General features: G+C 37.0%; 1 protein-coding gene across 3 annotated transcripts in view; it reads right to left on the reverse strand.

Annotated features, from left to right (window-relative positions):
* The window catches only part of LOC138692708 (dicarboxylate carrier UCP2-like), a 122655-nt gene that overhangs the window by 21225 nt on the left and 87582 nt on the right, over positions 1–13848 (reverse strand). For all 3 annotated transcript variants that reach the window (XM_069815864.1, XM_069815863.1, XM_069815865.1), the window contains 3 exons: positions 11290–11429; positions 6125–6234; positions 236–445 (listed from right to left, as the gene is read on the reverse strand). In XM_069815864.1, coding sequence (XP_069671965.1) covers positions 236–445; positions 6125–6234; positions 11290–11429 — 460 coding nt within the window. The remainder of the gene's footprint in view (positions 1–235; positions 446–6124; positions 6235–11289; positions 11430–13848) is intronic.

Consider the following 13848-nt stretch of genomic DNA (forward strand, 5'->3'; position numbering starts at 1 on the left):
CTTGAACACATGCTCACAGTATAGCTTTTTCTATGTTCATTTTCCTTCCGCTTAATTTAGAGAGCGGTACAGTAGGAAAAATTCAAGGGGCCACTGAAATCTGGAGACTTACCTCAAGGCCGAAAGTCTTAATACTTTTCGCTCATACTCGAAGAGATTTGCCTGTGTATGGTGTCCTTCATTGACAGCTATAAAATAATTACAATGAGGAGGAAGCTCTGAGAGAGAGACTTACCTTTCCAGAGGCCACGGGCGCCTTCTTGCCTGGCGATGGTCCTGTAGGCCTGCAGGGTGGACTTGTACCGCGGCGCTGTGAGGGCGCGCTGCTGCGCCTGGAACCTCACTTTGACCACGTCGGTGGGCTGCGCCAGCAGCACGGCCAGGGCCCCGGTCGTGAGGCCAGCGGCGACTCGCGTCCCGACGTTGAGTCCGCCACTGCGATTACCTGCAAGCCGCCCGATAGAACTGTCACCACGAGCAGGAGCATGCGGCACACTACAGATTGTTGTAAGCTATCTAATACCACCCTGCTGATGTCTATACATGATGCCACAAGATGTGTGCCTTGCTGAGTATTTAACGTTTCTATGACAACGTGCAGACAGTATGAAGGAATTCAAAGGAAGGGTTCAGAGACATAATTCCCCGAGGAATAAAACAGTGGGTGGTGGAAAGGGCACCCGTGTAAATTCCGAAACAATAGGATGAGTGGCCTTTGATACACACTGTATATAGGCAAGTGATAATTTTTGTAACTCATTAAAAAGCGTCTTCATGGTCATGTAAAGTTTTTAGTCACATAAGAGGAAAAAGATTACAAGATGATATTGTTCACTCCAAGAAACAGGCTTAGTGGGCATGGTTAGACCTACTTGCGGTAGGATGAAGGATATAATGCGGATGAAGAATCTAAATTGAAAAATAGTCTCGATACAACAAAAAGTTGGGACATTATTCCAGCTTACGTGGAGTGGACATGAATTAAATCATATAGGCCTATAGGTTAGTGGCTGAGATGCTTAGGCATTTTTTTTCAGAATAGAGAAAGCTTTTCATTCTTCTTTTGGCTTAGAACTAGTATTCCGCGTTTCGACACCTAGAGACTCCAAGCACACAGTAGTAGTAGACTAGACACTAGAGTATAGCTAGGTGGCACACTTGAGATCTGCTTTAAGTGAAGATGCGAAAACAAAACAAAACAAAATATTTAACTTTTCTCGGCAGTGCTTAGACTAAGTGAAAAGTTGTTGTTGTTGTTGTTGTTGTTGTTGTTGTTGTTGTTGTTGTTGTTGTTGTTCTCTAATGCCAGGCGTTTGATAATAAAGTCATTTGACCTCTGCTTTCAGTGAAGATGCGAAAACAAAACAAAATAAAATATTTAACTTTTCTTGGCTGTGGTTAGACTAAGCGATTTAATCCTATTAATCCTCAGACCAGCCCTTTTCATCCCAAACTCTTTTTTACTTTGGGGAAGAATCCGAGAATGAAAAATGTATATTGTAACAGAAAGATAAGAAAAATTTAAAAGAAAAAAAAAGTGTTACACAAATATTTGAATTTTGATTTAATTCTTTTTTTTTTCAACTATTTTTCATAAACATATCTACAACATACAGTAAAACTTCTAAACTTTCAGTTCAATTTTTTTTCGAATTTTGTAATAATTTTTAAAGAAAATGTTGATCAGTATTATTAAAAAAATTAATTATATTCCACACTAACGATTTTACGATATGTTGTTCACATGAGAGAACTATACATGCATACAAAGTTCCATCTAAGTATCTAGAGTACTTTTTTGAGTTAAGAGGTTAGGTACAGCTTACAGCAGTAAAATTTTGGAAATATTCAACATTTTTTCCTCCAGTACTGTATCTTGTACAATAATGAAAATTAGTATGTGTAAAACACTGTCTCCTTCTGCTATATGAAAAAAATATGTTTACGATTTTAAAAAAAAATTTACATTTTTTGTTTTTTCAAAATTGAGTTCACTGTGCAGTGATGAAGCGTTTCCCACATAACTAAAAAACTATCCAACATTCTGTGATGAAATTTTTTGTGTGTATTTATGCATGTCATATCTACAATATGATGCGAGATCACTTCTCCATCTTTCATAGATTGTCTGATAAAAAATAAATTCCTTTAAAAATGGTCAAATATCAGTATTTTCTTCTAACACAAAATTAAAAAAATATATTATTTATTAAGGAATGTAGTTGAAAGAGCATGATATTGTAAACATGAGTTTCAGTAATAAAATAAAAGAGAGAAAACATGAAAAGTTAACAATTTTATGAGTTATGAGGGAAACGCTTCATCACTGCACAGTGAACTGCCAACATTTTGAATTTTGAAAAAAATATATATAAATAATTTTTTTTAAATCGCAAAAAAAAAAAATTCATGTCGCAGAAGAACAGTGTTTTATACATACCAATTTTCAGTATTGTACAAGATACAGTAATAGAGAAAGAAAATGTTGAATATTTCCAAAAAATTTACTGCTGTAAGCTGTACCTAACCTCTTAAAACACTGCCCGGGTGAACAAAATGCTCCACAAATTTTTATGTATTTTTAAAATAGGTAACTATTATGTTTTCAAAATCATTAAACTTGTTTAGTGATGTACATATTTGTATATTAAAGATGTTAATTTTTATTTCCAAAGAACCTACAGATCCTCAAGAAAAAAAAAAATGTTGAAATACAGTAAAATTATATTAATGAAAGGTGTACCTCCCCACTTAAAAATATTTTAAAATAGCTCTAATGGTGATTAACATTTTAAATCGCATTAATGAGTTCTGAAACACGAGTATCGCAGATGCGTGAAAATTTATACAAGGTCCAGAAACAAGGTGCCAACGCTGCGTATTGGAACTGTAGCAAAGCACGGGATGCGGTTATTGATTGGCACCCTGCGGACATCTGCCAGACAAGACAGCTCTGCAAAACGCTTGTGAGCGATTTATGATTCCCGACCGCGCATCTCCAAGGAAGCTCGACTAGGATTCCTATAGCGCTCTAGAATATCCCAGGTGAAATGTTAGCGGTATTGTAATTTGTAGTAAATAGAACTGGAAACTTCATTTATATTTCCTCCGTAGGTCTGATGTTCTAAAGAGACCGGAATCCGCACCAAATCAAAATAATATTATACTCGTGTTCTAAGTTGGAGGGCGATAGATATTTTTTTTAGTTGGTTATTTAACGACGCTGTAACAACTACCAGGTTATTTAGCGTCGATGAGATTGGTGATAGCGAGATGATATTTGGCGAGATGAGGCTGAGGATTCGCCATAGATTACCTGACATTCATCTTACGGTTGGAGAAAACTTCGGAAAAAACCCAACCAAGTAATCAGCCCAAGCGGAAATCGAACCCGCGCCCGAGCGCTACATCTTTCGGAGAGATAAAATGAATTGAGATGAGTTTCGAACCCCACCACAAAACTGTACTGATGGCCCAGTAAACCACGTCACATTTTTTTACTGTGATCAATAATTGAGAATTAAATTTTATGATATATATCAGAAATAGCACATGTATGGCATTTCATTAAAAAAATAATAGGAAGTCCGATTGTCCGTACTAGGCCTAATGACCAGTGACGGGTAAAATATGAAATTGCATATTCTAAACCAATGGTTTCCAAACTTTTTAATGCGCGACCCATTTTTGGGCGAGAATTCTGTTTACAACCTCCCACTACCGTACCGGCACTTAAGCCCATTCCAAGTAAAATCTAAGACGATAACTTCACTCAAAACCTGGCATGACGAGAAATTGAAATATGCAAACCTGTTTTCCAATTTCCTTTTATTTCTTAGACTGGGTTTCTTTGCTGATATATTTTTGGAACACTTAAACCAGAATAGTAGTTTGCAAGGTCAAGATGTTTACATAAAAGGCAGATATAAAATCAACGGATTTATAAGGAAACTAGATTTCTGATCGACAACACTCTACAGAAAAAAAATTGATTTATTAATGAACTTATAGAAAAATTTAGCTACGTATCACATGCTTGGGCAAATATTGTTTGTTTTTGTGAACATGCAATTAAGTTTGCACAATTTTAAACAACAGATTGTTTTAGAATTTTCCGAAACAAAATTGAAACAATTATGAGAGTAACAGAAGGATACTGAATCTGTTTTTAGACATTTACGTTCAACTGGCTGAAATTCCAAACAATATTAAGGAAAGTCTCAATGAAATACGTATCTACTGATGGAATGTTGAAACTATACCTTTTTCTTACAGCGTAGGCCAGTTTTGGACCAAAAGAATGCAAGAATATCTCAAGTTTGCAAAAGAAACTCAAACTTTTGATAGCATTTGCAACCTGGTGTTTATGAAAAATAAGTTTCTCGTCTACAACTACCACTCAAACAAAAGCGAGAACTCTCTTTGAAATTCAAATATAATTATGTACGTATATCGAATACAGAATTCAAAATTTAGAAGTTACTTTCTGAAAAACACGCTTATCACATTATTTTACTTTATAACTTCTGAAACTTGTAAATTATCTGGTGAACCTCCTCAGTTCTTTACATGACCTTCACTTTGGGAACCACTGTTCTAAGCCAAGCCATCCTGCAAACGGCATTGAAACAAAAATTTTCAATGTTACGGTATTTTAAAGTGTGAGTTCATGATTGAACAAAAAAAATTCACAGTAAATGTATGTACGATAAAGCATTTATACTTACTTACTTACTTATTTATTTACTTATGGCTTTTAAAGAACCCGAAGGTTCATTGCCGCTGTCACATAAGCCAGCCATCGGCCCCTATTCTGAGCAAGATTAAACCAGTTTCTATCATCATATCCCACCTCCTTCAAATCCATTTTAATATTATCCTCTCATCTACGCCTTGACCTCCTCAAAAGCCTTTTCCTCTCAAGTCCTCCAACTAAAGGCTGGTTCACAATAAACCGGGAACGGAAACGACAACAAGAACGAGAACGGAAATATTGTTAAAATAAATGTATTTAAATGTCAGCATTCGCAATTAACTGTTGTGAATGCTCACATTTAAATACATATATTTTAACATTATTTCAGTTCTCGTTCTCGTTGTCGTTTCCGTTCCCGGTTTATTGTGAATCAGGCTTAACACTCTACATGCATTCCTAGATTCACCCATGCATGCTACAAGCTCTGCCCATCTCAAACGTCTGGATTTAATGTTCCTAATTATGTTAGGTGAAGAATACAATACGTGCAGTTCTGCGTTGTGTAACTTTCTCCAAACTCCTGTAACTTCATCCCTCTTATTCCCAAATATTTTAAGCACCTTATTCTCAAACACCCTTAACCTCTGTTCCTCTCTCAAAATGAGAGTTTCACAACCATACAGAAGAACTGGTAATATAACTGTTTCATAAATTCTAACTTTCAACGTTTTTGAGAGCAGACTGGATGATAAAAGCTCCTCAACCGAATAACAAAAGGCATTTCCCATATTTATTCTGCGTTTAATTTCCCCCCCCCCACGAGTGTCATTGTAATTGTTACATTGCTCCAAGGTACTTGAATTTTTCTACCTTTTCAAAGGATGAATGTCCAATTTTAAGCATTTATATTACGCAATAAAATTCTAGTCACTTTGTACTTATTAAAACACATGTTCACAAGTTACAAGAGTTCTTAAATGATCACAGCTCTCTATGTTGTTAAACTTATTCATAGTAGTTCTGAGTTGTGCGTAATTTAAATTCTCTTCAGTTACATACAACTCAGGTTTTATTGCACATATTACTCAGAGTTGAACATTAGATCATCTTACGACTAAACCCATATTAGTGTTAGGTCGTAAAGGAATTGTGGGCAATGAAAAGGGCCAATCTACTGGACAAAACAGGAGTTGAGGTTCATAGGATTTGAAACTGTTCAGCGGAATCAAGACTGCATGGGTAAAAAGCACAAAGAAAAAGCGGGCAAAGGAATGAATAACCTTTGTTGAAGGTCCTGTGGCAAGTAAGGAAAAACTGGTGTTAAAATTTAAACAGAAGTTAGTCGCACATAGACATATTGAGTGTAGTGAAGTACTCAATATGTAGACTCTGCACATAATGTGGCAACATGCTAGAGACGCCGCGTACCGTCTAGCAGCTGCTGGTACAACGTCTTCACCGAGTCGTACAAACCCAGCCGCACCGACGCGAAGCACATCTGGCGCTGGAGACCTGCGGCCAGCCCGTTGTACAGACTCCTGAAACGAGAGCTCACCCAATACCTGCACAGAACTCAACCCTCCCTCTGGCACCCCTCAACCCGGCGCGTCAACGCTGACAACTGTACTGTCAGCTGTTAACACGACGTCAGACATCGAGGAGGTGAGCGGTATTGCGCTCACCCTGCCTCAAAAATAAACAGGCAAAATTAATTAACTAAATAAAATAAAATTACTGGCCTGGGAACAATCTTATGATACTTACCACTCGTGTTACGTTGTCACTTTAGTCTTTCTTCCTTTGTATAGGGAAACATTGCCTTTGAGCTTATCGTATTCTAATGCTGAACTAAAAACATTCTGAAATTTCGCCGTTCACTATAGAACTGCCGTCTTCAGATGACGAAGATACTGTTTGTCACTTGATTATACAGAGCTTTCATTTAAAAACTTCCCAGTCTAAATAAATATTTCAATTAAATTTAATTTAAACAAAACCACGTCTATTTAGATATTTGGGGGGATAATTTAAAATCAATGTTAAATTAGATTTTAGGTTTCACCACCTCACCCCCACCCCTTTGAATTTTCAAATGTCACCCCTATATTATGGTACTTAAATTTGAAATAGTTGTTATTTAGTCAACTATCCGAAGACAGGTCTGAATCTCACAAGTGATACCAAGAAGACACCACTTATAAGGCAACTACGCCAGGAGATAATGGGGTAGGGTGGTCGGTTTCTTTGCCCCTTCATTGTATAGGCCTTACATAGCCGATTAGCTACATATTACGCTGATCAGACTTCAGATGTATACAAACAATTGAGGACCGTTTTTGCAAAATTTGCTAACTGAAAAAAAAAAATAAATAAATTTTACAGGAGAGACAAAACACTATATTAAGAAGTTTTGCTGTAACTCTCACTTAGAGCAGAAAGCAAGTTTTGAAAAAAGAATCATACTTCGACACACTACAATGAAGAGAAATAACCCAATTTTACTAAGACGCCTTGAACATCATGTAGAGACCTGCCTTATGTTAACGAATCCATCAAAATCTCAATTTCGCAAATTTTTCAGTTAGCAAGTTTTGCAAAATCCGGTCCTCAATTATTGTTCTTCCTCTGACACAACGCCTAATGAGATGTACTGCCTGATAATAGATGTACAGTAGTGGCAAAAAAAACCGGACTGACCCTTGTAGCTGATTTCAGAGCCTTGTTCACTCCAGAGCATGGTAGACTGGTAACTAACACTTTCGTGGTTCGAATCCTGCCTGGGAAGGAAACTTTTTTTTGTTCCTTATTCAAATTTATCCCCAATACTTTCCGACTGCAGCGATATTTTACTACTTAATTAACTTATTATTCCCAGAACATTAATTTTACCAGCAATCGAAAACTAATATTTAAGGAGAGCAATCGAAAAGTATTGGGAATAAATTTGATTGCGGAACAAAAAAAAAATTCCTTCCCAGGCAGGATTCGAACCACGAAAGTCTTAGTTACCAGTCTATCGTGCTCTGGAGTGAACAAGGCTCTGAAATCAGCTACAGGGTTGGGTCCGGTTTTTTTTGCCACTACTGTACATATCAGAGGATATATGAAAGAGTATTCAATTGTCTATAAATCTCATTAATTTGTTTCACATTTTTGTTTTCTATCGTCGCCTGGAGACGTGGATTGTTGTTATTGTTGATTAGAGCTGCAGAGAATAAAACTACAAAGACTATTGTTGATTACAGATGGAGGTAGTAACACAGACTAATAGTAAGGAATATTAAGATTATTATAGACCTATTCTTCAAACATTAAAACAGAATAGAGCATAATAAAAGCCGAAGTATGAATTTATGTTATTTATGTACGTATGTTTTGATATTATGGCAATGCTATGTAGAGGAGTTTCGAAATTGTCAAAAATGAAGCGCATTTTGAACATTTAATTTATTTAATTAAATTTAGGAATACATTTTGAAACTTACCCAAAATAAACTGTTTTTTCAGTCTACAAACTACTGACAATAACAACAATCCATATTATCAAGCGACGATAGAAAACAAAAGATGCAAGAACAAATTAATGAGATGTATAAGCAATCGAGTACGCTTTCAAATTTAAGTATCATAATATAGGAGTGCCATTTGAAATTTCAAAAGGGGTAGAGTGAAGAGGTGAAACCTAAAATGCAGTAACCTTGATTTTAAACTTTCCTCTCAATATCTAAATTGATGTGCTTTTGTTTAAATTTAATTTAATTGAAATAAATAATTCTCTATACTGGATTATTTTGAAATGAAAGTCCTGTATGTAGTTGTGGAAAGACTGAGCAGCAAGGAGCGAAAGCTATGTGAAATATGTGCTTTCTTCGTACAGAGCGAGCGAAAAGTTTATTTTTTCTTCAAAACAAATCTGTGCATGAAAAATGCGTTGGCGATACTCGTATGACATCAAAAGGAAACCATAAAACACGGAAATTCCCTGCCATTCTAAAAGAGTGCAAGATGGTGAGGCGAATACGAGAGTTTGCATTGAGGAGGAGAAACTTGTGGCTTCTGTGGGGGTCCACGTGTCGGAAAAGTCACGAATAACGTCATGCAGGATTTCAGGGCTAGATTTGGTAAGGCGACACCGAACAGAGATAACTTATTGAAGTGGGAGACAAAAGATTTCAGTGCGGAATGTGTTAAAAGACACGAAGTGAATTGGGAGACCCTCAGTTCTGCAAGAAATTGGTGTTGCCGTCGCCGAATCAGTGGATCGATCGTCGATAAAATCAACAAGAAAATGTGCCACAGCGTTGTAAGTGCCGCGATCAACAATGTGCGACCACATGAAGAAAAACTTTGGAATGAAATCTTTTCGCCCTGTAACTGTCAATGAATTAATAGACAGGGATTTGGACAGACGCGTGAGGTATGGCTTCACTTCCCTACCGAAACGAGTCGTGATTAGAATGTTTATTTCCTGCAAAAACTAAGTGACTTCAAGAGTATTTGAACCCTCGAAATTCTTACCTAAGTGTGGGCATGAAGATACAGATTAATCTTTAATCTTTTATTTTTTAAACGGCAGTATGTGTGAAACGGAAGAATTAATAGAAGCAGTAAACAAAGGAAGTAAGACTCATCATGAAAGCATAACAAGCATTTATCAATACAGGCAATGTCAGTAGGTCAGCTGAACTGAATGCACTCTCATTACGCTTCAGATTGGAAGCATTTGAAGGGTTCAGAGCCATAGTGGGCCAAGCGCCATTTATTAAAAACGGAAAAAGCAAGAGTTAAAGTTAAGTGAATACCATAGTTTAATGAAGATTTACATATCATTTAGTTTTAATGTGCTTACTTTAAATTACTTGCTATATGTTTCATTGAATTATGGTACTCACTTCATTTTAACTCCCGGTTTCTCCGTTTTTAATATATGGCGCTTGGCCCACTATGGCTCTGAACCCTACGTCTGAAGAAACGAATTCATATTTATAAGTATTTTAATTTTTTTTGGAAATTTCAGAATTTTTAACTACTACTTTGTCCGAAATGTGACAAATCTGGTTATTCTCCATTTGAAAAAAGTATTTCAGTTTTTTGCTAGATGTCGGAATTTGTTAATTTTATTGTACAATACATTCTGGAGGTTATGGCTAAGAAGAGGACACAGTCTACCCTGTAGAGTAACGGTTAGCATGTCTGACTTTGAAACGAGCGGGTTCGGGTTCAAATCTTGGTTAGGACAAGTTACCCGGTTGAGGTTTCTTCCAAGGTTTCCTCTCAACCCATTACGAGAAAAATGCTGGGTAACTTTCGGCGTTGAACCCTGGATTCATTCCTCTAGCATTAGCACCTTCATTTCACTTAGATTCTAGATAACCATAGCAGTTGATAAAGCGTCATAAAATAAAAAAGAAGAGGACAGACTTTTGCTACCATCGATGTTGATGACATCATCATAATCGTAATAATCATACATTGTGATATCGGTCAAGTTTAGTGTGCAGCATTACAGAAGAATAATTAAATTATTTTATGCTCGACCATGCCGAAATGTAGTAATTATACAGCTGGTAGCAGCCCATTAATGGACCTCATTAAAGTACACCTATTCATTAAAGTTCAGGTGTTCCACCAATCAGAAAATACCATTGTAGCAATATGAAAGCACAAGTATCGATTATTCTCGGATATGCAATCGAAAGACAACTAGTTCTGTTACTATAATAATTAGCGTTAATTGTAAATAATATTCAAATAAATTCAATTTGTCATCTCGTTTTTCAATGTCTAATTCAATTTCAAGGTTATATCAAGATTAATGTTTATTTTACTCTCTAGATTATATCAAGGTCAATGTCGACATTTGTTTCTCGGAAAAAATCAATACTTTCGCGTCTGCGCACATCTCACAATTTACGAGATATTGTACGAGGTCAGTTCGGCTCCCCAGTCAGATAAGAATAACATGAATACTTATGAATAATTTCAAGTTAGAAATATGGTCGAGCATAAAAAGTCGTATGAAACTTGACTATAATGGTAATTAAGACGCTTGTATAAAAATTATGAAACTCGCTTGCGCTCGTTTCATAAACATACTCGCGTCTTAATTACTACCATTATAGGCTCGTTGCATAATGTACTATTATAGTTGAGTTTTCGCTTCTTTCCTCCTTCACTACAACGCTAAAAAAATTTAATGTAAAATTACAGTACTTTTTATAAGGATTTGGATCTTAAGCTATAACCTCACACATTCAGATTCAAGACTTTGATTAAGATTTTGGATAAAAATAGGAATTCAACTCTTCAATTTCCATTAACTTTTCGTTTCAATTGCAGTATTTCTTAAATCTTACTTTTTCTCTGAAAACGTGTCCCAGCTACCCACTGACATTTTACTGTACACATGTTTTTTTTTTTATAATAGTACTGAGTTCACATGACAGTTCTGCATCTAATGAACCAAAATTAAAACATAAGCACAACTTAGTAGGTTAGTAGCTCGACCTGCAAGGAGTTGAGGAGTGCCATTCACATCAGTAGCAGTAGTTGTGTTAGTGCAATACCGGGAGACCGTGCTGGCCTGCACTTACCTGGGCCCCTCCTGGCGCGCGATGGTGATTATGGTGCCCACGAGTCCGTTGTACTGCGCCTGCGCCGCGGCCGTACCTCGCACCAGCAGAGCGCTGCCATTGTTGACAGCTGCAGCCACCGCTCCAGCTTCTCCCTGTATCTGTAACGTGTTCCTCGTGTCAAGGAGTCACTCGTAATGACATTAGACAGCAGACAAATATTGACATGATGGGAACTGACATGCTGCCATTTGTAATAAGGCGCGGAAGTTAAGCTGCTGCCTATGAGAAGAAAGTGCGGGTTATACCTAGCGATGTGGCAAGGAAAGTTTTCTGCATAATCAAATTGTTGCTTTGTGTGTCTTGCTTACAATCTGTGTATCAGTACATGTATTCCTCACGCAGCACGATCGGAGGACAGGTATGTGTAGCCTGCTACTTGAAAACGTTGCTCAATACTCTCAACGAATGAGATGTATCCATAATGCAGTTATGTTTCAATTCTTGTCTCGCCCTGGACAGTTATATGAACAAACAATAAGATAATAGATGAATAATAAATTAGTTTGCTTAGAATACTCTCCTACTTATTATGATCTACAAATCCAGCATGAAAACAATTCTATACCACAATAACTGATTATTACCATTATCTTATATCCCGATTATTATTTCTTGTACAGTATCTGCATCTTCCAATTCATTTGGTACGAGCTCATCTGAACTCTCTGTACCAATATCAGTATTTTCTTCATCATTTCCACACACAAATAAGTTGTTTTTATAGGATGGCAACTTTCTACATCGATCATCATTCCCCGCCGTATTAAATCCAAGTGGCATAGGATTACAGTATATGAGCCGTTCAGAGCAGAAGTGGTGTAAGTCAAAATTGAGTAATGAGGTTTAAAGTAAAAATTCTGTAAAATACAGTTCAAAGTAGCAATTAATATGTGCTTCGTGCTATCCACTGACTACTAATAGTTTAAATAAATTCAATACTAATTACTACTTTGCCCTGTATTTTACAGAATGTTTACTTTAACCCTCATTACCCATTTTTGACTTACACCACTTCTGCTCTCAAGGGCTCATATAAATCAATAAGTATCAACCTACCACAGGAATGTAAAACAAACAAAACTGTAATGCTATGCACTCTGTTGTCAAAAAAAAAATAACACTCATTCCCCGTCATTTTAAATCCAAATGGCATAGGATGATATAAATCAATAACTATCAACCTACAACAGGAGTCTAAAACAAACAAAACTGTAATGCTATGCACTCTGTTGTCAAAAAAAATAACACTCATTCCCCGTCATTTAAATTCAAATGGCATAGGATGATATAAATCAATAAGTATCAACCTACCACAGGAATCTAAAACAAAACTGTAATGCTATGCACTCTCCTGTCAAAAAAAATAACACTCATTCCCCGTCATTTTAAATCCAATTGGCATAGGATGATATAAATCAATAAGTATCAACCTTCGACAGGAGTCTAAAACAAACAAAACTCTAATGCTCTGCACTCTGTTGTCAAAAAAAATAACACTCATTCCCGGTCATTTTAAATCCAAATGCCATAGGATGATATAAATCAATAAGTATCAACCTACAACAGGCGTCTAAAACAAACAAAACTGTATTGCTATGCACTCTGTTGTCAAAAGGTAACATTCATTCCCCGTCATCTCAAATCGCGGAGGTGGACAGACGGACGTATACGTGTATGCGGACGACATGGCCTTAACAGCAGCAAATGTGGAGGATCTGCAATCGTGCTTCGATAGATTGAATGACTGGGCGAATAACAACGGACTTCATATAAACACAGAAAAGACTAAGGTTATGATATTTCGCAAAGGAGGTCGGATATCGAGGAATGATATAATCCAGCATAACCAAGAGCCACTAGGAGTAGTGAACTCGTTCAGATACCTCGGAGTGATCTTCCAAACATCAGGGACCTGTTTTACTATGCATGTAAAGGAGAGGGCAGTGGCCGCGATCAGGGCAATAAGCCACATAAAGCACCTACAATCACTGTCGTTGGAAACAGCAATGAAGCTATTCAGGGCGAAGATAATGCCAGTACTGACGTACGGGGTTCAAATAATCTGGCAGTACTTAAAGAAGAAGGATCTGGAGATGCTAGAAAGTGTTAAAGCCACCTTCCTGAAAAGAGCCCTGGGAACATCAAAATATGCACCGTCGAGGCTGATATATATACTTTCAAGGGAAACCTTCCTGATAGAAGACCTCAGAACGGACTACTTACTGCCATCTACCAGCGGCTACGAGCAGCTTCTATCGGAAAGAGAAGAGAAAAGACGCCAGATTCCGGACGGGTTCTACAGCACCGGAGCCGTGATAGACAGGAACTGGATGGGACCAAACCAACCGTTGCGACATGTGGTGACGAGATTATCAATCCATGGCTACCACCACAGACTGTGCATCAGATCAGGCTTCCATACTGCTGACGGAGATTGCGTGTGCAAATTATGTGGTGAACTATGTCGGCAATATCACATACTGACGTGTCAGAGGGCAGACAAATCAATAACCGAGA

Source organism: Periplaneta americana, chromosome 17 (genome assembly GCF_040183065.1).
Source record: "Periplaneta americana isolate PAMFEO1 chromosome 17, P.americana_PAMFEO1_priV1, whole genome shotgun sequence".
NCBI lineage: Eukaryota > Metazoa > Arthropoda > Insecta > Blattodea > Blattidae > Periplaneta > Periplaneta americana.